We start from the raw sequence: 21,334 nt of genomic DNA, 5'->3' as shown, positions 1-21,334 counted from the left end.
CTCGGGAAATGGTAGCTGTGAACAGGCGCTGAGGAGAGCTGGCCGCTGAACGGTCCAGGTGGGGACTGCAGACTCTGGGCTTTGTCTGAGCTTGACCGTGGATGCTTTGTCACCGAACAAGGGGCTTGGCCCTTCGGGTCCCAGAACCTATAAATTCTGGCGCCACTTCCTCCTCCCTGCTCAGGACTGAAGGAAAGTTTACCTTGGTTCTGAGAGGATCGGGGTACCTGACAACAGCTGCAAAGAGACATCACCCTTTAGGACTATGATTCTGAGCACCCTTGGTCCTGCAGACTCACACTGTCTCATGTTCTTTCTGTGATGCCTTTCATGAAGGCACCAGAAACAGTGACGGATTTTCTTTTCTTGGGCTCCAGAATCACTGTGGATGGTGACTGTGGTCATGAAATTAAAAGATGCTTATTGCTTGGTAGAAAAGCCTAGACAAACCTAGACAGCATATTAAAAAGCAGAGACATCACTTGGCCAACAAAGGTTCATATACTCAAAGCGATGGTTTTTCCTGTAGTCATGTACGGATGTGAATGTTGGACTGTAAAGAAGGCTGAGTGCCAAAGAATTGATGCTTTTGAATTTTGATACTGAAGAAGACTCTTAAGAGTCCCTTGGATAGCAAGGGATCAAACCAATCATTCCTAAAGGAAACCAACCCTGACTATTCACTGGAAGGAGTGATACTGAAGATGAAGCTCCAATACTTTGGCCACGTGATGCAAAGAGCCAGCTCATTGGAAAAGAAGCTGATGCTGGGAAAGATTGAAGGCAGGAGGAGAAGGGGGCACCAGAGGATGAGGTGGTTAGATAGCATCACGGACTCAATAGATATGAATCTGAGCAATCTTCTGGAGATAGTGGAGGACGGGGGAGCCTGGTATGCTGCAGTCCTTGCGGTCACAAAGTGTTGGACACGACTTAGCTACTGAACAATAAAAACCATAATCACAGTAGTTCCCGGCATTTGTGAAACATGTGTTTTAATAGCCTCCACGTGCCATGGATGCGCTGGTCTGTATTTCATGATGAAGAAACTCAGCCTCAGAGACATCAGATGACTCATCTAAAGTTACACAGGTGACAAGTGACAGATAGAGCAGGGTCTCAGCTGAGTGACTCAGTAGCGCGTCATTTCTCCTGTGCCCTGCTGCGGTCACATGTACACCTGCTGATAAGTCTGATGGTCACAGGAGGCACTCTGGCTCTCAAGCCCCTAGGAAGTCCCCAGGCTAGACCAGGTGCCAGGCCCCCAGCCCCACCTCAGGCCCGGGGTCACCGCAGTTCCCAGCCTAAGCAAGTGAGGAACAGCAGAGAAGGCCCCTTCTGCGCTTGAAATGTCCCCCTTCACATCCCTCATCTTGAGGGTCTTGCTTCCCATCTCTGGGATCATCACAGTGGGTCACTCAGAGTCACACTGTCTAATCACACAACTTTGCTTCTTGTTTTAGAGCAGTTTAGTCTCTGTACAAATTGCCTTTACATGGGAGTCATGTAATCTAAGCCCTTTCCCAGGACCAGCACTGGGCATATCTGCCCATTGTACCAGCACTGGTGAGAATCACTGGTGACTCTGTACCCCTGGCTCAGAGACGCCACTGACTTCGCAAAGATGTTTGATTAAATCTGGAAGTAGAATGATGGATGAGAAAGAAGTGGGCCAAGCTTTCAAGTCCCCACTGCATCCCCCATATTTCAAACTTCACTGCAGCCATGTGTAGCAGGTATTTCACACTCATTCCATAGATGACAAAACAGGAAATCAGGGTGGTCAAGTAATTTTTGAGAAATCGCTCGGCTTGAAAGTCGAGGAGCCAAGACCAGGGACAGTGTCCTCGGACCACTCTCCTCAGGTCTTTTGCTAGCATCATGCCTTCCTAGCAAGGTTCTTGACCCAACTCTGCTGTTCAAGTTCCTACTGTCTCTGAGTAAGTCAGGAAACCTCTCTGAACTTCATCTTCCTCATCTATAAAGTTAAGAAATTGGCTCTCATGATAAATTTGGCCAAGTACAAGGTCAGAGAACATGGCCTCCCCATAAGACCTCGCTCATTTCTGAGGACAAGTGCAAATTTGGAGGGTTCCCCAAACTACCCTCTGGTTTGAAAATTCACTAGAAGGACTTACAGACCTCACAGAAAGCTGCTGTAGTCATGGTTGAGGTTGTCACAAGGAAGGGATGTAGATTACGATCAGACAAAGGAAGAGCGGCAGAGCGCAGAGTCCAGGGGGCTTCCGAACATGAAGCTCTGCTATTGTCCTCTCCCCGCGGAATTGGGAGGGTCATACTCTGGATGCTGATGTGTGACAACGAAGCTCCAATACTTTGGCCTCCTGATGCGAAGAACCAACTCATTAGAAAAGACCCTGATGCTGGGGAAGATTGAGGACAGGAGGAGAAGGGGGCGACAGAGGATGTGATGGTTGGATGGCATCACTGACTTGATGGACATGGGTTTGAGCAAACTCTGAGAGATAGTGAAAGATCAGGAAGCCTGGCGTGCTGCAGTCCATGGAGCGGCAAAGAGTCGGGCACAACTTCACAATTGAACAGCAACAAAGATGCACCCAGAGTGGTGTCAACCAGGGAGCCGCCTTCAAACTCGCTCAGAGCTTTGATAGGAGCCCCTTTATATAAGCATGAGTGATTGCTTCATTGATTTCCCACGTGGTTAACCTCAGTCTCCAGGTTGACTGTTGTCATATGACACAGAGCCCCCACACTAAGTCACGTGGTTGATCTGGCATGGCCAGCCCCTGTGCTGATACTGCTACATTTAAGGAAGGTCCAGCGTGGCCAACAAAGTGCTGCCCTAAAGAAAGGCACTCACATCGGTATGGCATGGATTACTTCCCAGCCACCAGAGGGCATGGGCCAGACTTCTTGGGAAAAGTCAGATTCTCTGCTACACTGCTATAAAGTCCCTCCAGCCTTTCTCCCAGCACTCACTCCCATGGACCTGTGCGCCACTGGACTTGTCTCCCCATCGCCAGCTCAGTCCATTTCAACCACTCACTGGGCTTCCAAATCTTTATTCCCTCCTGCCTGCTGCTTATTCAGTTCAGTTCAGTTCAGTTCAGTCTCTCAGTCGTGTCCGACTCTTTGCGACCCCATGAATTGCAGCATGCCAGGCCTTCCTGTCCATCACCAACTCCTGGAGTTCACTCAAACTCAAATCCATTGAGTTGGTGATGCCATCCAGCCATCTCATCCTCTGTCGTCCCCTTCTCCTTCTGCCCCCAATCCCTCCCAGCATCAGAGTCTTTTTCCAATAAATCAACTCTTTGCATGAGGTGGCCAAAGTACTAGAGTTTCAGCTTTAGCATCATTCCTTCCAAAGAAATCCCAGGCCTGATCTCCTTTAGGATGGACTGGTTGGATCTCCTTGCAGTCCAAGGAACTCTCAAGAGTCTTCTCCAACACCACAGTTCAAAAGCATCAATTCTTCAGCGCTCAGCTTTCTTCACAGTCCAACTCTCACATCCATCCAGATCTCCAGTTAAACATAGCATATGTATTATTGACCAGTTATGTGCCAGGCATTGTACTGAGTGGGATACATGGATGAGTGTCAACCTGGAAAAGAGTTGGAGAGTATAAGCCATATATAATTATAAGAATTAGCACAGAGAAGGGGTTGAAAACACAAGTTACTTTGAACAAACAGATGTTCAATTGATAGTGTTCTAAGTATCATGGAATGCAGTCAAGAGAACATTGTCTTAGAAAATTTCTTAGTCTTACAGATGTTTCCATGGAGTTGCATTCTCAGGGTTGGGTACTCTTCAACCTATCTATGTGCCAAGGATCTGCCCAAGGGGCCACTGGACTAAGGGCCAAGCAGAATCTCAACTCAATTAAGTGCCACACAGGAATCTAAGACATAAAGAGAGAAAATCTTCACTGGGGCATGAATACTGGATTTTGGCTCATGTGGGTTCTTCCAGCAGTTTAATATTCCTTTAACTTTTGTTTTTTCTTGTAACTTTTGTTTCCGTGTGTTTTCCCAGCTTGGAATTGCTGACAGATGTTCTGTATGCCTTTGGGCTTCCCTTCTACCCTGCCTACGAGGGGCAGTTTACTCTGGAGGAGAAAAGCCTTTCCCTGAAAATCATGCAGTATTTTTCCAACTTCATCCGATCCGGGTGAGTGGACCATGTGCGCCTGGAGGCTGTCGTGTGCATCCCTTCCCCTCCCTCTGAACGCAAAGGTCACACTTTGCACTGATGGACACCCTTGCCTCCCTGCCAGTGGTCTCCCTGACTCATTCTCCCCTTCCACCCAAAGTGGCCTTGGTACAGAAACATCCCAATCGTATACTCCCTTGGATGGCTCTAGACTTTCTCCCCCTCAGCACTGTTGACACTGGTCTGGGTGAGTCTTCGTGGCGGGGCTTCCTAGGCATTGTAGGCTGTCTAGCAGCATCCCTGGCCTCCATCCACTAGATGCTAGGAGCACCTCACCTGTGTTCCAGTTATGTTGTTGCTGTTCAATCACTCAGTTGTGTCCGACTTTTTGCTACCCTATGGACTGCAGCATGCCAGGCTTCCCTGTCCTTCACTATCTCCCAGAGTTTGCTCAAACTCATGTCCATTGAGTTGATGATGCCATCCAACCATCTCATTCTCTGCCACCCCCTTTTCCTCTTGCCCTCAACTTTTCCCAGCATCAGGGTCTTTTCCAAGCAGTCGGCTCTTCACATTAGGTGGTCAAAATTTTGGAGCTTTAGCTTCATCATCAGTCCTTCCATTTATGAAAACAAAAATATCTCAGACATTACCAAATGCCCCCTGGAAGGCAGGATCACCCCAAGTGCAGGACTGCCATCTTAGATGGTCAAATGAAGTTCCAGTGCTCAAGACCCTTCCTTGTCCCCTCCAGCCTTCCCACACACCTCTATTCTAGCCCAGCTAGTGTGCTCACCGTTCCTTCCTCTGGAACCAGTTCCTGCTTCACTGCCCGCCCTGCTGTGGTTTACCTCTGTCCCTTTACACCAGACCAGCAGCGCTCACCTAGCTCAGCGCTCAGCCCCCTGAAAACCTCAAAGGACGAGTTGACCTGTAGGTGGCCAACAAATTTGTTCAGCTCCAGGCCCACCTTCCTGCCCAGGCCTTGGGCAAACAAAGGCATTCCAGACACTGGCAGAGCAAAGATCACCGGAATTGAAAGGGACATGTGACCTCCTGAGCGATGAGAAAGTCAGAAGGGCAGGGCTAGGTCCTGGGAAACACTGCTGGGTCCTGAACTCACATCTTTTCCTCTTCCTGAAATGGCCTAAGAGGGGTGAGTCAGGGCCTCTGTTTCTTTACTCATGTGTAACACAGCTGTTAGGAGCAGGGCCCTGGAATCAGATGGGGCGGGTTTTCAACTCCTGCTCCGACACCTAAGGATGTGTGACTAGGTCCTCAGAGACTGTGTGTGAGCGGGCAGTGATCTCAGATGATGAAAGGAAAGAGCATCGTTCCTCATGGGTGTTGCTTTCTTCTCATTTCCCCAGAAATCCCAACTACCCTCATGAGTTCTCCAGGAGAGCGCCTGAATTTGCAGCCCCCTGGCCTGACTTTGTCCCCCGCGATGGCGCAGAGAGCTACAAGGAGCTCAGTGTCCTGCTCCCCAACCGACAGGGCCTGAAAAAAGCTGACTGCTCCTTCTGGTCCAAGTACATCCAGTCTCTGAAGGCCTCGGCAGGTGGGGAGCAGGGGGTCACCGGGTCCCTGGGATGCCATTGACATCGCCCCTTCCCGTGAGGGGCTCACAGTCTGGGGGCAGGGGCAGTGAGTCCTCTTTGCCAAGGGCTCCTGTTCTGATGGGGGCACAGCGAGAAGACCCTGGGGGCCTGGGGTGGGGAGAGCTGAAAGGGTTGAGAAGGGAGCCACGGGCAGGCAGCACTTGTGGGGAGAGAACCTTGAACTTCCTGTTTGCTGCCCTCGGAGGCTTGGCTGAAACAGCTTAGAAAGGGCTTTCTGCCAGGGGGAAGTGGGCATTTCATCTCTTCCTGTTGCAAAGGTGCTGAGGGGAAGTGAATCATGAGGACACTGGGAATAGAGAGAGCAGTGCAGAAGCTTCCGGAAGAGTGGGGGAGTGAGTGACATAACCAGCGAATGCCCTTCCGCTTTGTGGTGCCATGATGGAAGCCTGACCCCTCACTAGGGAGGTCCCAAGGGAGGGAGGGCTGGCATCTCCCCGGAGCCTCTGGGAAGGCTTCCTGGGGGAGGTGATGCTGGGGCTGAGGTTTTCAGCTTGACAGGAGCTCCTCATGTGGGGAGCGAAAGGGTGGAGTGCTCATCAGGGGAGCAACTTGGCCAACATACGTTTTAGGCTCGCAACTCTGCTTTTTATAATTATTATTAATTTATTTATATTTGGCTGTGCTGGGTCTTCGTAGCTGCATGGGCTTTCTCTAGTTGGGGTGTGGTGGTTTCTCCTTGAGGTCTCTTCTGTTGCGGAGCACAGGCTCTAGGAGGCACGAGCTCCTAGAGTTGTGAGTCGCGGGCTCAGTGATTGCGGCACATGGGCTTCCTTGCTCTGCGGTATGTGAAATCTCCCCAGACCGGGGATCGAACCGTGTCCCCTGCATCAACAGGCAGATTCTTAACCACTGGACTGTCAGGGAAGTCCTCAACTCTGATTTTATCTTCTCAGTTGATGAACCCAAGGCCATCATGCTCTTAGTATGTCCCTAGAGCCAGGGTATAAGTCTTGTGCCCCGCCCCAGAAATGTCCCTCTGGAGGGGCATTACTAGAGAGCTCCCATCAAAGGCTGGGGTCTCTTTTGGGTCATAGGGGAAGAAATGAGGGAGAAATTGGATCCAGGTTGGACTAGGCTTCTCTCTCCTATTTCAGATGAAACTAAGGATGGGCCATCAGCAGACAGTGAAGAGGAGGACCAGCCGGCTGGCTCTGGGCTGACAGAGGACCTCCTGGGTCTCCCAGAGTTAGCCTCCAAGACCTATAGCAAGTGACCAGCCCCATCCCAAATGCCACCCTGGACACCTTATTCTCCAACATAGCTGCTAACTATCAATAAAGTGTCTACATGCAGAAAAGCATTGGTGACTCAGATTCTTTAATTTCAGACAGTCGTTGGGAGACACCAGGGATTCTTGTGGCTCAGAGGGTAAAGCATCTGCCTGCAATGCAGGAACCCGGGTTCAATCCCTGGGTCAGGAAGATCCCCTGAAGAAGGAAATGGCAACCCACTCCAGTACTCTTGCCTGGAAAATCCCATGGATGGGTGAGCCTGGTAGGCTACAGTCCATGGTGTCGCAAAGAGCTGTACGTGACTGAGCGACTTCACTCACTCACTCACCTGGGAGACGCCAAACTATGTCTTAATCCTCCCAAGGTTTGAATCCCAGGTGCTGTTTCCTTTTGACAAATATTGATGGAGCATCCCCTTTGCACCAAGCCCTGTGCAGGGTACTGGGGGTGGAGGGGGTGGCGAGGACCCTCCTCTCAAGAAGGAGAGGCAGGCAGGTCAACAGTGACCCAGGGAATGGGGATCTATCAAGGGCGAACCCCAGAAGGAGACAGTCTCACCTGTGTGTTAGAAAGAATTCTCATGTGAAGATTCCAAAATGGAGGTGGGAGGCCAACTCAGGCTGGGACAGTATTCTGAATGAGAGGTGGTGAGGTCTGGATGGAGACAGAGAGGATGGGGTGGGAGCGGGGAAAGGTACAGATCCACGAACCCTTCAGAAATTAGAGGTGACAGGACCTGACTGAGTGTGAGAGGTAAGAGCTGCAAGGATGCAGAATTCTCCCTAGCTTTTGGTTGACTTGCCTTCCCAGGTAAGCACCTGATTGACCTCCTGTGGGACACACTTATGAAGGTAAATCTTCTGTTATCTTCTGTTTAAATCCCTCACCCCCACCCCAATCTTTCTTTCTCTCTCCTGTCTCTCCCCCCTCGCTCCCCCACTTTATACACACACACAATTAACGCAAAGTTGAAGCAGGTGGAGCTGGTTCGCAGTCTGTCATTTACATGACATGTCACAAGTTGTATTCACACGTCATCTCATTTGAACTCAGACCAAAGTCAGTAAATATTCATATGTTGGGACTATCACTCCCATTCTGCAGATGTGGAAGGCGGAGCTCAGAAAGGCTTATATGGTGCCTAAATTCATGCAGGGGAGAGGTGGAGGATCAGAGTTCAACTCAAGTCTTCTGATTTCTGTTTCCTTGTACTTCCTGGACTTCAGATAAGTCTATATAAAGCCTATTGATAGCACTGAAACCCCAGGTGACCTCTAACCTGCATTATAGGTGGTTTTTGTTTTTGTTTTTGTTTTTGTTTTGGCAAAGATGGTTCTATGTAAGTAAACAAGTACCCAACTACAATGCTTTAACTAAAGGATACTTCCAGAAGCAAGTAGTCCCAAGATTGACCAATGGCTCAGTGGTACCATCAAGGACCCAGACTCTGTATAGCCTTCCTCTTTGCCATCTTTAGTCCATGGATGATGGTTCACTTCACTAACACAATATAGCTGCCACAGCTCCAGACATCACATCCCCTCCTGACAGCATCTCATGCTGGAAGTAAGCAGGACAGAGTGCCAAGGGCCTCGCCTTCAAGTGCTTCTTTCTTTTTTTGGAGGAAAATCTTTCCTGGAAATTCCTAGCAGATTTCCCTTTACATCTCATTGTCCATAATGGAATTGTGCTCTCACTTTTAGACCAGTTACTTTAGACTTTTAGACAGTAGGGAATGGGCTTACCATGATCTGATTAGACTCAGAATGACTTGTTTTCTATAATAGGAGACGTTGCTGTTCCAGCAAAGCTGGGGTGCAGTTAGCTGAGACAAGTGGAGAGATAGTTGTTGAGTAGACAGCTGTCACTCTGCCACAAAATTAGCTTTGCTCCCAAGACCATGAGAGTTGATCCTGCCCTCTCACCCTTGGGGCCATTCTTTCTTGGCCCAGGGTTGGAGTTGGCCTGAAGCACCTCTTTACTTCCTCAGTCCAGTGTGGACTGTGAAATCTGATGAGCCCAACTGCCCCAGTGTCAGGGGTCATGGCCCTGGTGGATCCAGGTACCCTTAATTCAGGAGCAGGTTACCGGGCCTGGGGGCTCAGACAGGGAGCAGGGGCAGGCGACACAGCCCCAGGAGGCGTGCTCTGCCTTTCCAGGCCTTGTTTGGGTCTCCTGGCGGATCCAGAGGTGGGAGTGGATGAGATCTCTGTTTGCTCCCTGTGGCTGCTGTAACACACTATGTAAAGGGTCGGGAGTAGTATTAAAGCAGCAGCAGTGAATGATTTCAGCTCTAGGAGCCAGAATCCAACACAAAGGGGCCAGCAGAGCCACTGTCTCTAAGGCCCTGAGGGATAATCCATTTCATGGTCCTCCCCCAGCTTCTGGTGACTAATGACTGGGGGCTCCCTGCCATCTCTGCATCTGTCCTCACACAGACTTCTCTGCGCATCAAACCTGCCTCTCCTTTCTCTTACAAGGACACTCTAAATCCAAAATGATCTTATCTTGAGATCCATGATTACATATGCAAATCCCATATTTCCAAATAAGTTCATATCCACATTTTGCATTGCTCAGTCGCTCAGCTATGTCTGACCCTTTGCTGACTCTACCAGACCCCCTGGACTGTAGCCCTCCAGGCTCCTCTGTCCATGGGATTTTCCAGGCAAAAATACTGGCATGGGCTGCCATTTCCTACTCCAGGGGAACTTCCTAACCCAGGAATCTAGCCTCATCTCTTGCATCTCGTGCACTGGCAGGTAGATTCTTTACTACTAGTGCCGCCTGGGACGCCCAAGGTGGTTTTGTTTTTTGTTGTTTTTAGCTGCTAAGTCACGTCCGACTCTTGCGACCTGTAGCCTGCCAGGTCCCTCTGCCCATGGAGTTTTTCAGACAAGAATACTGAAGCGGATTGCCATTTCCTGGGCGATTATCCTGTCTCAGGGGTCGAACCCATATCTCCTGCATCTCCTGCATTGGCAGGTGAATTCCTTTACCACTGAGCCACCTGGGAAGCCCCTTTGAAGATGGAGGAAGGGGTTATGAGCCCAGGAATGTGAGTGGCCTCTGGAAACTGGAAAAAGCAGGTAATGGATTCTTCCCCACAACCTCTAGAAAGGAATGAGCCTGCTGACGCTCACTTAGCCTGCTGAGCTGTATGCCAGTTTCTTATCTGTAGAACTGTAAGATAATAAATTCATGTAGTTTTAAGTCCATAAACATGTGCTGATTTGTTATAGCAACCACAGAAAAGTAACATATTACTGCACTTGTTCAGAGCTAGGTTTTATCCTTCTTGGAACGAAACTCAGACACAGCTCGTTGTTTTCCCCAAGTTCTCAGCCGTCCAATATCAAAACCCCAAATTCACCATCGATAGCTCAGAGAATGGAGCATTCACTTTCTCCAACAAGGTCGGGGTGGGCAATGGACTAATGCTCACAGAGCCCACCCAGACCACCCCGTTTGTCAGCCCTGCACGTAGGGCCTGGCACCAGATGCCACCTGCTACTCATTCTCAGCCTCTGAAAACTGAGATAGAAAACATCCCATTTGAACATCCTGTCATTATCATAATGCCTAGTCTGCAGGTTCACCCTGCTGATGGAGGTGCTGTGTACACCAGCAGAAAACACTAATGCGATGTCCGCAGAGCCTGGACAGTTACCATCGACTCAGGGCACCTGCTATGTATGAGTCAGCCTGTTAGGAAGCCAGGAATGAGGAATCAGATGGTCCAAGGACCAGGCTGTCTTGGTCCTGCCCTGAGATAGCTCTCAAAAAATGCCTGGCCAAAGAGACACATATGGTAGTTACATCGTTTGAGCTGGAGGAGGCCTGAGCCTGCATTACAAGGAAGGGGCTGAGCTACACTCACCCCATCAGGCCCAGTTCCCGTTCCAGCACGTCTTTCCTGCACTACACAGATGCCTCTGCCAGTCCTGGTCTATTCCCAGATGGGCGGGGCCCGCTTGACGTGGGTCAGGGCAACCATGAAGACGTCACAAACTTTCTCCTTCTCTGCCAAGGACAGGAAGCCCCCAGAATGCTCGACATCAAGGCGAGGGTCACCCAGGAGTCAGGAGGTGAAGAGGGCAGCACCTCCCCCTGAGGCCCAGGGTGACCTTGGGGGTCAGTACATCAGGAATCAGGAAGGGAAGTGACGACATTTCCCGGGAGCCCTGTGCTGGTCTGAGTCAGCTTCCGTCAGAGCTGAAAGCAACCCGTATGGACAAGGGGATGAGGTGAGGAACCTTCTCAAAGGGAAGTTGAAACACAGCTGCGAGCTGCGGGGGCCCGGATTGTCGGTACTCAGGGACTCCTGGCTTCCCTGCTCCTCCCAGATCACTCAAGGCCATCAGGCAATTTGTCCAAGATGGCTCTGGACAGTGCCCGATAATGACCTGAGGTTCCTGTTTCCAGATATTCGAGGTTGCAGAGGTCTCGGGGGCTCCTAAATCTAAGAAATACTGGGTACTTAAGGAATGCCCTCCCTGGGTCCCCAGTCTGCCATAAGTCCATTTTCCCAACTTCGTTTCAGTTTCACTTTAGCTTGGTCTCCCCCATGATTCTAGACAATGTCTTTTTCATTTTTTAGCCAATGTTTACAGCCTGCTTATTTTATTTCTTTTCCAAGAATATTTTATTCTATTGTTGGAGCGTAATTGCTTTACAATGCTGTTAGTTCCTGCTGTGCAACAACAGTGAACCAGCTGCACCTATTCATATATCCCCTCCCTGCCGAGCCTCTCCCACCCGCATCCCTCCCCTCGAGGTCATCACCGAGCACCGAGCTGAGCGCTCTGTGCTGTACAGGAACTTCCACTAGCTGTCTGTTTTACATACTGTGGTGTGTATTTGTGATTTATCAGCTTCATACTAGGACCGTTGATTTCCTGTTGAGAAAAATGAAGGTTTAGCATACTTCGCCTCACCCAGCCTCCCCTCACAGACCTCCACAAGCTCAGTAACGGTGCAATTCTTATTTCTTCTTTTAGATACTTTTGTGATTCTGAACAAGATCTTTTTTCCTCTTCTGCCGTCCATTTTCTAACAACTGCTAGCTTGCTATGTAAACGATGAGCGTGCTTTTTCCTGACACTCCCTCCTCCTTTTCTTCGGTCTCGCCGTCCATGCCCTGAGATTCATTTTGTCCTTCGGCCTCACAGAGCCGACCGTGCTTTGTTCCCTAGGGGTGGTTCCCACAGTTCACATCATTGACCCGGTTAAGACTTGACAGACACTGTTTGCAGGCCAAGTCATGAGTTAGAAATACATGTTTGGTCTGTGATGCAGCCCCTGGGCATTTCAAGAGTATTATGCCCAGCCTCATGATCAAATAGCTTCTCTTTTATGAGACTCTATCAGTTCCTTAAAATCATGCTATGTTTTAGAGCGATTTCTGTTTATACCATAACATTAGCCTCTTGCTTTATTCAGCATTTACAATCTCTTTCCCCTGTTTCTCCCTTCTCTTCCTCCCTCCCTTCTTTCCATCTTCCCTCCCTCCATCTTCCTTTTTGTTTTTCTTTTTTTAGTACCTTCCTGGAATGTTTGTATTCTTACATCCTCCTTAATGGGTCTCAGCCAGGTTTGGGTATCACTGCCTTAAGGATGATACATGGCTTTCAGATTCAGATGGGAGTCTGAGTGCTGACTCAGCAGCTCTCCCACAGAATGAGCCAAACCCCTCCACCAATCGGGGCCTGAGCTGTGTCTGGGAAATGTGGACAAGTCATCACTCTGCTGGCAGGGCTGTGAGGCTCCTGTGAGGCCAGAGAAACCGCCGTTCTGCATAATTAGAAATGGATAGACAATCACTGGAAGATGTATTCATGCCTGATAAATGCTTCTGTTCAGCTCATTCCCTACGATGGGTCAGATAAAACAAAAAGATAAACAGTCTCAATGCTTGAGGAGCTCCAAGCCTAGAGGAGCTCAGACAAGTAAGCAAAATCTCAATTGAGGGCAACGAGTATGATGATAGAGACAAAACAGTGGTCCTAGGAGCCAGAGAGGGCGTCTAAGTCAGACAGCAGAATGTTCTCCAGGAAGGTGGCCCCAGGCTGAGTACGAAGGATGAATAAAGTAAGCCTGGCACAGACAGCTTGGCTGGGCGGGGATGGTGTTCTAGGCAGGCCCCCCTCCATCCCCTGCAGGAGTAAAGCACAGCTGGTTTCTAGCTGTCATACGGGAGCCCTCAAAGCACGACAACATCTGGTGAGCTGGTGGACTCACACCTTCAGGAGCTGCCTCCATCCAGCCCGGGCAGCTCCTCACTTGCCAGGGGAGCCCCAGGTCCCTTCTGAGTCCTTTGCCCATCAGCTTCCCATCTGCCCAGGACTCCAGGGCTACCTACCTGCCCCCACCCTCAATGGTTCTGCCTCTACCCTCCAACCAAGTGCTTAGCCTCCAACCCTGGAGCAAGGCTTGAATGCCGAGCTAGGAACCCCTGTCCCGATTGTGCCCGTGTGAACCAAACTTCTGGGCCTTTCCAAGGATGGAAAGTGAGTCAAGGCTGGGAAACAGACAAGTGAGGGGGCTTTACCAATGAGCATGGGCGCAGTGACCAGTGCCAGCACCAACGTGCTGCCTGGACAGGGCTGTGGGCCACCTTGAAAGGGGAGGTAGGACCCAGAGTCTGTCCCAGGCCTTTGCCTGCTGGTCCTTCTCTGAGATAACCCGTGGCATCTTCTCTTCCTCTTTGTTTCTTTATATTCAAACTAGAATTTATTGGGTCTCCCCTCCCTCTGAATGGACCTTCACCTTCCTCCCTCGCCCCTGTTCCACTGTCCCCAAGCGGCCTCTAGTCCAGCGGTGTGCCTGGCCAGAGGCCCTCCGTGAGGACATGGCATTTCTGTGTGTCTCTAATGCACGAGCCAGTCCTGGAGGAGCTGGGGGAAGAGTGAGGAAGAAAAAAGTGCAAACCAGGACAAAAAAGACAGGCCCCTCTCTACCCCTAGCAGTGGAGTTCCCAGCCTGTTCCATGGTGGAAAAGTCAGCGTGACCTCAGACACCAGCCCAGTGTCTGGAGTGATGTGGTCTCAGAGCAGGACAGCGCAGCATAGAAATGCCAAAGCTGAAGCCACTCTTCTTTCCTCTTTCCATTGGCCCTTCTAGCGAAGGGCCCCTGACGTCTCTGAAGCTTGGTTTATTTCACTGTAAAATAGGGGAAGAAAATTGCACAGGAGTTGTGAGACTACAATAAAACCAGGGACCTAAAGGCCTTGTTGGTCTCGCTGCCCGGCTGGCTAAAGGACCTAAAGGCCTGGTTGGCTGTGAGTTGGCAGAGGGCACACCTGCCTCTTTGAATCCAGACTCTGTGCCTTGCCAGATCTGTGTCCTAGAGCAGGTTACTTAACATCACTGAACACATCCAGAGTTAGTGATGAAATCCCATATCTACACCTCTCAGGAGCCCCATGAAGAGTAAATAAGTTCATGGCTATCAATGGCACCTAAAAGCTTCTGTATGCAGCAGCTGATCAAGAGGCGATTGTCACAATTAGGAATAATTAGTAACTAGAGGTGAATGACTCTTATAATGCGGGGCTTTTTATTTCAATTTTTCTGCCTTTTTGCCATGGCCCTTCTCACTTAGTTCAATAGCATGTATTAACACCTAATTTGTTCCTGGTTCTCTACAAGACTGTAGTCTGAAGCCAACCGCTCATTACCCTTTGAAGGATGAGTTATAAATATACTGGCCCATCAAAAAGAGGAAGATGCACACCTGGGTAGTCAAGAACATGTAAATTTGGCCAGAGGACACTTCAGGGCCCAGAGCCCACCCAGCACCATAGTCTCCCCTCTTGGTTCTGTGTAAGAACTCTGGGCGCTGGCTACCCGTTCCAACTGCCCTGGGAAAACCCCAGGGTCACTCAGGGAGGTCACAAAGGCAGACAGCCTCACACTCTAGGGAAGAAGGAAGTGGCCCCTGGTGGGGAGGGTCCAGGGCTTGGTCCCAGCAGATGTGATGCTTTCCCTCTATAGACTGGAGGGTCTAGAACCTGGAGGGCCCAGAAGGAATGGGCACGTGAGTCCTAACTGTGCAGCATATAAGCTGGATGACCTTGGATGCGTTGTTGAACCCCTCAACCCCAGCTTTCTCTGTACAATGGGATGGTCTTGATCATTAGAAAAAGTGCAGGAAGTCACGTGACACATCATAGATGCTCAACAGAAGTCAGGTTCTTTTTCTCTTTCCTCTTGGTAGTATTATCACTTCCGTTTCACATCCCAAGCACTTAGAAAGCTCCCAGCACAAGGAGTGCTCAAAGGAATAAAGGAAAACTCAGAGTTCACCATATCAGACAGAATTCTTATGTTGGCACAGAACTCACTGAGGGCTATGGTAGATTGAATAATGGCCCTGCAAACATAGCCATGCCCTGGTAACAGGACTCCATGAATAGGTTGTTATATGCCAGAAGGGGTTTGCAGATATGATTAAGGATAGGGGCCTTAATACAGGAAGATTTCTAGAGTATCTAGTTGGGGTGAAGGCCAATCTAGTCACCTGATCCCTTAAAAACTGAGAACTTTCTCTATCCAGGGGCTGTAGAGATGCTTTAGAAAGAGAGGGCTTGGAGATTCCAGGCATGAGAAGGATTCAATGTGTCCGAGATGCAGTGCATACAAGGACCACCAGACAGAGGCCTCTGGAACTAAGGGTGCCCCGCTACCAACTGACAGCCAGCAAGGACTTCAATTTTACAACCACAAGGATCTAGGATCCTGCAAACAACCAGGAGGAGCTTGGAAGTGAAGTCCTCCCCAGCGCCTCCAGCAAGAAACGCAGCCCCAATGACACTTTGATCTTAGCTTAGGGTGACTGTGGCAGACCTCTGACCTACAGAGACTGTGATAAAATAAATCTGTATTGTTTTAAGCCGATTTGCCATGCCAGCAACAGAAGACCAATACACAGTGAATAAGTCAGAAACTAACCCCCTTGGCTACCATAAACATTTACCAAGCATATTGGAAGTACAACCATTGCGACCATTTGTGTGTTTGCTGAGATCCAGGCCCCATGCTTGTAGCTCCCACACCCCTCTTTTCCTAAAAACGTCACATCACCCTTCAAGATAGCTTATTGTATGGCCACCAAGGCCCAGGGACCGTTAGACCTTGGGCCCCTAGGGTACTAGGCAGAATAAATTAAGGCCAAGATCTTTTGGCTGGGAGAATCTTGGGGGGAATTTTATTGGAACTAAACATATTCTATACAATAGGAATCAAGTAATGTTCCAAACAAAGTCGTTTTTCCCTAAAGATTTCACAAGCCCCATGATGCACTAACGTCCTGAAATCCTTCTCATTGATGGCACTCCTTCCAACTCTGTAACACTTTGCATATGTTTGATTGGTCATGCAGACAGGTGGGGATTAATGAGTTGGGGGAAGGGTAGAGACAGGGAGCAGGTGGAGGAAACTTTGTTGGGAAGACAGCTTATCGGTACTTCCATCTTGAACTTCGATATCTTAAGTAGATCATGCCCAACACGTTGGGGCAAAAATCCTTTAGTTGTGGTCTCTCACGCCACTAAGGTAAAAGTCACCAACCATTTTCCTCTCTTCTCACCCTTTTTCTTGCTCGCAGGGGCTGAAACTGGTTCAAAGATTTGGGTGCCTAATGGTTTAGTATAAGACACGGCAAACTCAGTCAGCTGGACCAGAAAGACCCAGAAACACTGCCTGGTCTTTCGGTGACCTCCTTTTTTATTAATAAAGATCTCCAAGTGCCTGGGAGAGAAGGTAGACCAGCTGTCCCTCTCTGAGATTGTTTCCAGTTTCAACATTAGATGTGTGTGTGTGTGTGCACGTGTGTGTGTGCAAGTGTGCATGCATGTGTGTGCATGCGTGCGTGTGTGTGTGCACGTGTGTGTGCACGTGTGTGTGTGTGTTAGTCACTCAGTCATGTCTGACTCTTTGCCACCCCATGAACTTTAGTCCTCTGTCAATGGGATTCTCCAGGCAAGAATGCTGGAGTTAATTTCCATTCCCTTCTCCAGAGGATCTTCCTCATCCAGGGATCGAATCTGGGTCTCCTGAATGGCAAGCATATGCTTTACCATCTGAGCCATGAAGGAAACCCCTAACATTAGATACTTATCCTGACTTAATCATTACTTCCATCCCCCTTTTACTGATGAGAAAGGAAATTGGCAGGGTTTATATAAGGTGCCAGAGGTTCCAGAAATGTCCAGGAGGAGCTGCTGTGAGACATAGAAGAAGATTATTTGTCACATGCCACAGCAAACAGTAACCTTGACCAAGGCCGAGCTCTGCCAGGATCATACATGAAATTCCTCATTTCCTTCTCATGCAAATTGAGCAGTGAAAAACCCATTTCACCAAAATCCAGAGGAATGAGAAATCCTGCCCGAGTCCATACTTGGTAAGAGGGACTTGGACCTAGAAGCCTGGCACGAGGGCTCAAGCCATGAATGTCTGCACCTGGCAGCCTCCCTGTGGCAGGAGGAGAGGGGACTTTGCAGTTGGCTCTTTAAAGGATGGGCTGATACTAACCGTGTTGGGGTACCAGAGGCTGCTGCTGGCCAGAGGGCCTATCATGGGGCAAAGTTCACAGTGAGCATGGAATGCTGAGAATGCTAGAGAATCATCAAAGATGACCTTGAAAACCTCCTGCAAAGTCCAATAGATACAGTTATGAGATGGGCCCTCTCAGAGATGGAGCAGCAGGAGGTAGGCAGGCTGGGATGACCAGGGAGGGCCCAGGCATTTCAGCCTCCATGCAAGTAGAGGCTTAAGGCCAAAAACCCCACACCCCCGGACTTAGCCATCTTCCCTTTTGCAGCCCCAGAGCTTCTTGGGCTATGGTGGCACATTCCTGTAGACTGAGTTGTGGGGGTAGCTTGCGTGCAGGAGACAAAGGGACCGCCTCCAGGGACAGCCCCTCTCCAGCCACTTTATGGCCACAGACCCACACAGCCAGACAGCAGATGACATCATAACCACAGTGGTGGGCCGGCCCGCCGGGTGACATCACAAGCCCCAGCGAGCTCCAACATATGTTAGCAGTTGAGAGAGGGGAAGCGGGGTCATGGGGCCTCCAGGGCCAGCCACTGCTGTTCTTCTGGAACCCTCTGAAGATTCTTCCCAGCAACTTCTTAGATGAATCGTTGACTTACAACTTGGATTGCAGAGGCATAAGAATTATTAGTAAAAGCAGACCAGCCAAAGGAGAGAAATGGAATCACAGCAAACCTCAGTACACAGAGAGAGACACTCACATTTTTCAGAGTGTTTCCACCTTTCTACTCTGAGTTTTTACAAACACAGTCCTACAACATATAATTATTTACACATTTAAAAAACAAAAATGGCACTTATGAGAGGTACTATTTTGTAGCTTACTTTAAACAAAACTTTTAAATCAGATGTGGGCACTTACTGCATCGTTAATTATTCTGCTAAGTAATTTTTAATCACGGGGCTTCCCTGGTGGCTCAGCCAGTAAAGAATCCGTGTATTACTCTAGTACTGAACCTAGTACTAGTATTACTCCAGTACTGAATCTAGTACTACTATTCCTCTGAATCTTGCAGTATTGGAGGGAGGTTCGGCTCTGATATCTTGAGTAAAAATCATATACAGCCTATACTGATCTTGAAAATCTGTTAAGTGTCCAGTTGGTACAGTTGTATAGAATGTGTGTGGTGTGGCATGTGTTAGTCGCTCAGTCATGTCTGACTCTTTGTGACCCATGGAATGTAGCCTTCCAGGCTCCTCAGTCCCAGGAATTCTCCAGGCAAGAATATGGAGTGGGTTGCCATTCCCTTTTCCAGCAGATCTTCGCAACCCAGCGACCGAACCTGGGTTTCCTGCATTGCAGACAGATTCTTCAGCGTCTGAGCCACCAGGGAAGCCCACAGTTGTGTAGAATATGACCTTTCAAAGCTAAACTTTTACTCTGATGTTGGAGCAGATCCCTATTCTTTTGTTTTTTGTTTTCTGGTTGAATATGAAAGAGAAATAGATGGCTTGTAGTTATAGGCATTTGATTTAAAACATTTCTCTATTTTCATCATACCAATATTATTACTAATTACTTAGTGCATAGAGCTGACTACCCGCAAGTTAAATGCAAACATGGTGCAGTTTCACCATTTTGGACCTTCCTCAGCCTCAGTTCGAAGTAGGAAATGGCAACCCACTCAGTCTCCTTGCCTGGGGTATCCCATGGACAGTGGAGACTGGCAGGCTACAGTTCATGAGGTCGCAAAGAGTCAGACACGACTGAGTGACTGAGCAACCTCGTTTTACCTCCTCTTTTACCAAGGAGATCTGAGTGTTGGAACAGTCGCACCACAGAGATCGTGATGTACAGCACCGTAGCTGCACAGAAGGTCAGCGCTTGATGGGGCATCCGGAATCATCTCATCCCCCTCTGCCATTTTCTAGTTGGAACTGAAGCTGGGGGAGAGGAAGGGGCCCCCCAGCAGGTCAGCAGCGGCTGGGCCACATGCTCTCAGGGTCCTCAAGTGAAGCTGGGGGGAACATTGGAGAGGATGTCACCTGGCCTCAGCAGTAGCTTCTCGCATGGTCCTTGAGTGGATGGGTGGGGTCACCAGACTCCCACTCCTGGATTCTTTTATATAAACACGACTGTCTTGGGAGTGTCCACAGGCTATGGGTATAGATTAACTTGTCTGATCGCCACAGCAGCTCAGGCAAGTATGGAGAGCAGTGCTCATCTGCCTTTTACAGGTAGGGCACTCGGGCTCGGAAGGGTTGGGTGACTTGTCCACCATCACAGAGCTGGTCCCTGGGGTTTCCTTGGGACTCGTCTGATACCAACTCCAGGGCATTTTGGCACACTTCCTCTCACCCACTGGGTCATGCTGTGTTTCATAAGATGATGGGGAAGTAGAGCCGCTTCTCTGGAAGTAGTTAGGGCAGTACCTTCTGGGTCCCACAGTGGGATTAGAACACAGGGCTCCTAGTTCCAGGGCCATGTTCTGGGTACCAACTCGTCCATATAGAGCACTTATGTTACTTAGGACAAGGTGCTCCACTCGGGGGAGGCCCCTGTCGGTTCACGGCCTGGTGACAGACAAGAGATGGATTTCAGCCACTGCTCTCTGCCTGGGGTGGGGGGCTAAGCCGATGCTGCTGTGCAGAATGAGACTCCCCTCGCCAGGTACAAAGGCTTGTTTGCATCGCTCAACCGAGTTCTCTGCTGATGACTACAGATCTCTATTGCTCTGGCTGGACACGTACTTGTTAAGAGTCATCTTCTCCCTCCCTAGTTTGTTGTTCAAGCTTTTTAAAGATGCAGAATTTCTTCTAGCCAGGCCACCCCCTCCTCGATCCTGCTGGGAAAACGGGAGAAAATGGTGGGTCCATCAGGTTGCTGAACATCCAAAGCTAGAAGTTTCTGCCTGAGATGTCAGTCTTTTCTGTTGCAGGCAATGAGCTCGGGTGAAGTCGAGAAAGAACAGAGCTGCAGAACCACTCCCTCCTGTGGTCAGCCCAAGCCCCCGGGTCAGGCGGTGTCACCTCCACCCTTGCCCTTTCCAGAATGCTCTCTGCTCTTCTTCCTGGGGAGCTCTTCTCCCTCCTTCCTGTCTCCCTTCCTGCGAAGCCAGCCTCAGCCCCTCTGGGCCCTCAGGAACTCTCTCCTTTACCTTCCACTGAATTTTACTCACTGTCCCGTCAGCACGGAAAATGCTGACTTGCAGTCAGTAACTTGCCTGCCTTCATCTCTAGGTGGTGAGCGGCTCAAAGGCTGGAAATGTGTCTTAATGATTTCTGTAGCTTGAAAGCCTTTGTCAGTGACCTCATGTCCTCAAAGTTCCCATTTTTTGTGTGTTTTTTCTTTAATGGGAATCAATGGCTCAAGCTTCCAACCCTCAGATTTCAGGAAGCCTACTGCCCTCCCACGAACAACGTGTCTGAAAGTGGCCTAGGGACTCACTCCCAATTATCTGGACAATGAGCCACCTAGACCTGGGGTCCTCATCCTCCTAGTCGGAGGGACCACACCCAATCTGGGTTACATTCTAGACTTGGTCTTCTGGTCACGGCAGCTATTGTCTGGGCAACCAGATTCCCATGGTCCTCGAACTCTCCAAACCCTGGGCAGCTGGTTGCCTAGACAACAGCTGTAAACTGTTCACACCTATAAACTGTGCAATCCCCCGCCGACGAGGGTGCTTTCTCACCAAGAGACACGGCCACCTCCTTGGGATCCAGAGCCACCCTGCCGCCTTGGCCCTGGCCTCTGTGGGGTGATAGGAGGCTTGGGCTCCTGTGGCTTCTCCTCTTGCCAACCCAGACTCAGAGGTTTCTCCGTGGCAAGAAAACCAAT

The 21,334-nt window shown here is 49.6% G+C and overlaps 1 protein-coding gene across 1 annotated transcript in view; it reads left to right on the top strand.

Moving 5' to 3' along the window:
- TG (thyroglobulin) overlaps positions 1 to 7,054 on the top strand; it is a 235,939-nt gene extending 228,885 nt beyond the window's left edge. Inside the window, 3 exon segments of the mRNA NM_173883.2 lie at positions 4,023 to 4,157; positions 5,510 to 5,700; positions 6,856 to 7,054. Coding sequence (NP_776308.1) covers positions 4,023 to 4,157; positions 5,510 to 5,700; positions 6,856 to 6,974 — 445 coding nt within the window. The 3' untranslated portion in view covers positions 6,975 to 7,054.
- Positions 7,055 to 21,334: the final 14,280 nt, after the last annotated feature.

This window comes from Bos taurus, chromosome 14 (assembly GCF_002263795.3).
Source record: "Bos taurus isolate L1 Dominette 01449 registration number 42190680 breed Hereford chromosome 14, ARS-UCD2.0, whole genome shotgun sequence".
NCBI classification, from domain to species: domain Eukaryota; kingdom Metazoa; phylum Chordata; class Mammalia; order Artiodactyla; family Bovidae; genus Bos; species Bos taurus.
Note: the sequence above shows the minus strand (reverse complement) of the source record. Positions and strands in the feature narration are given on the sequence as shown.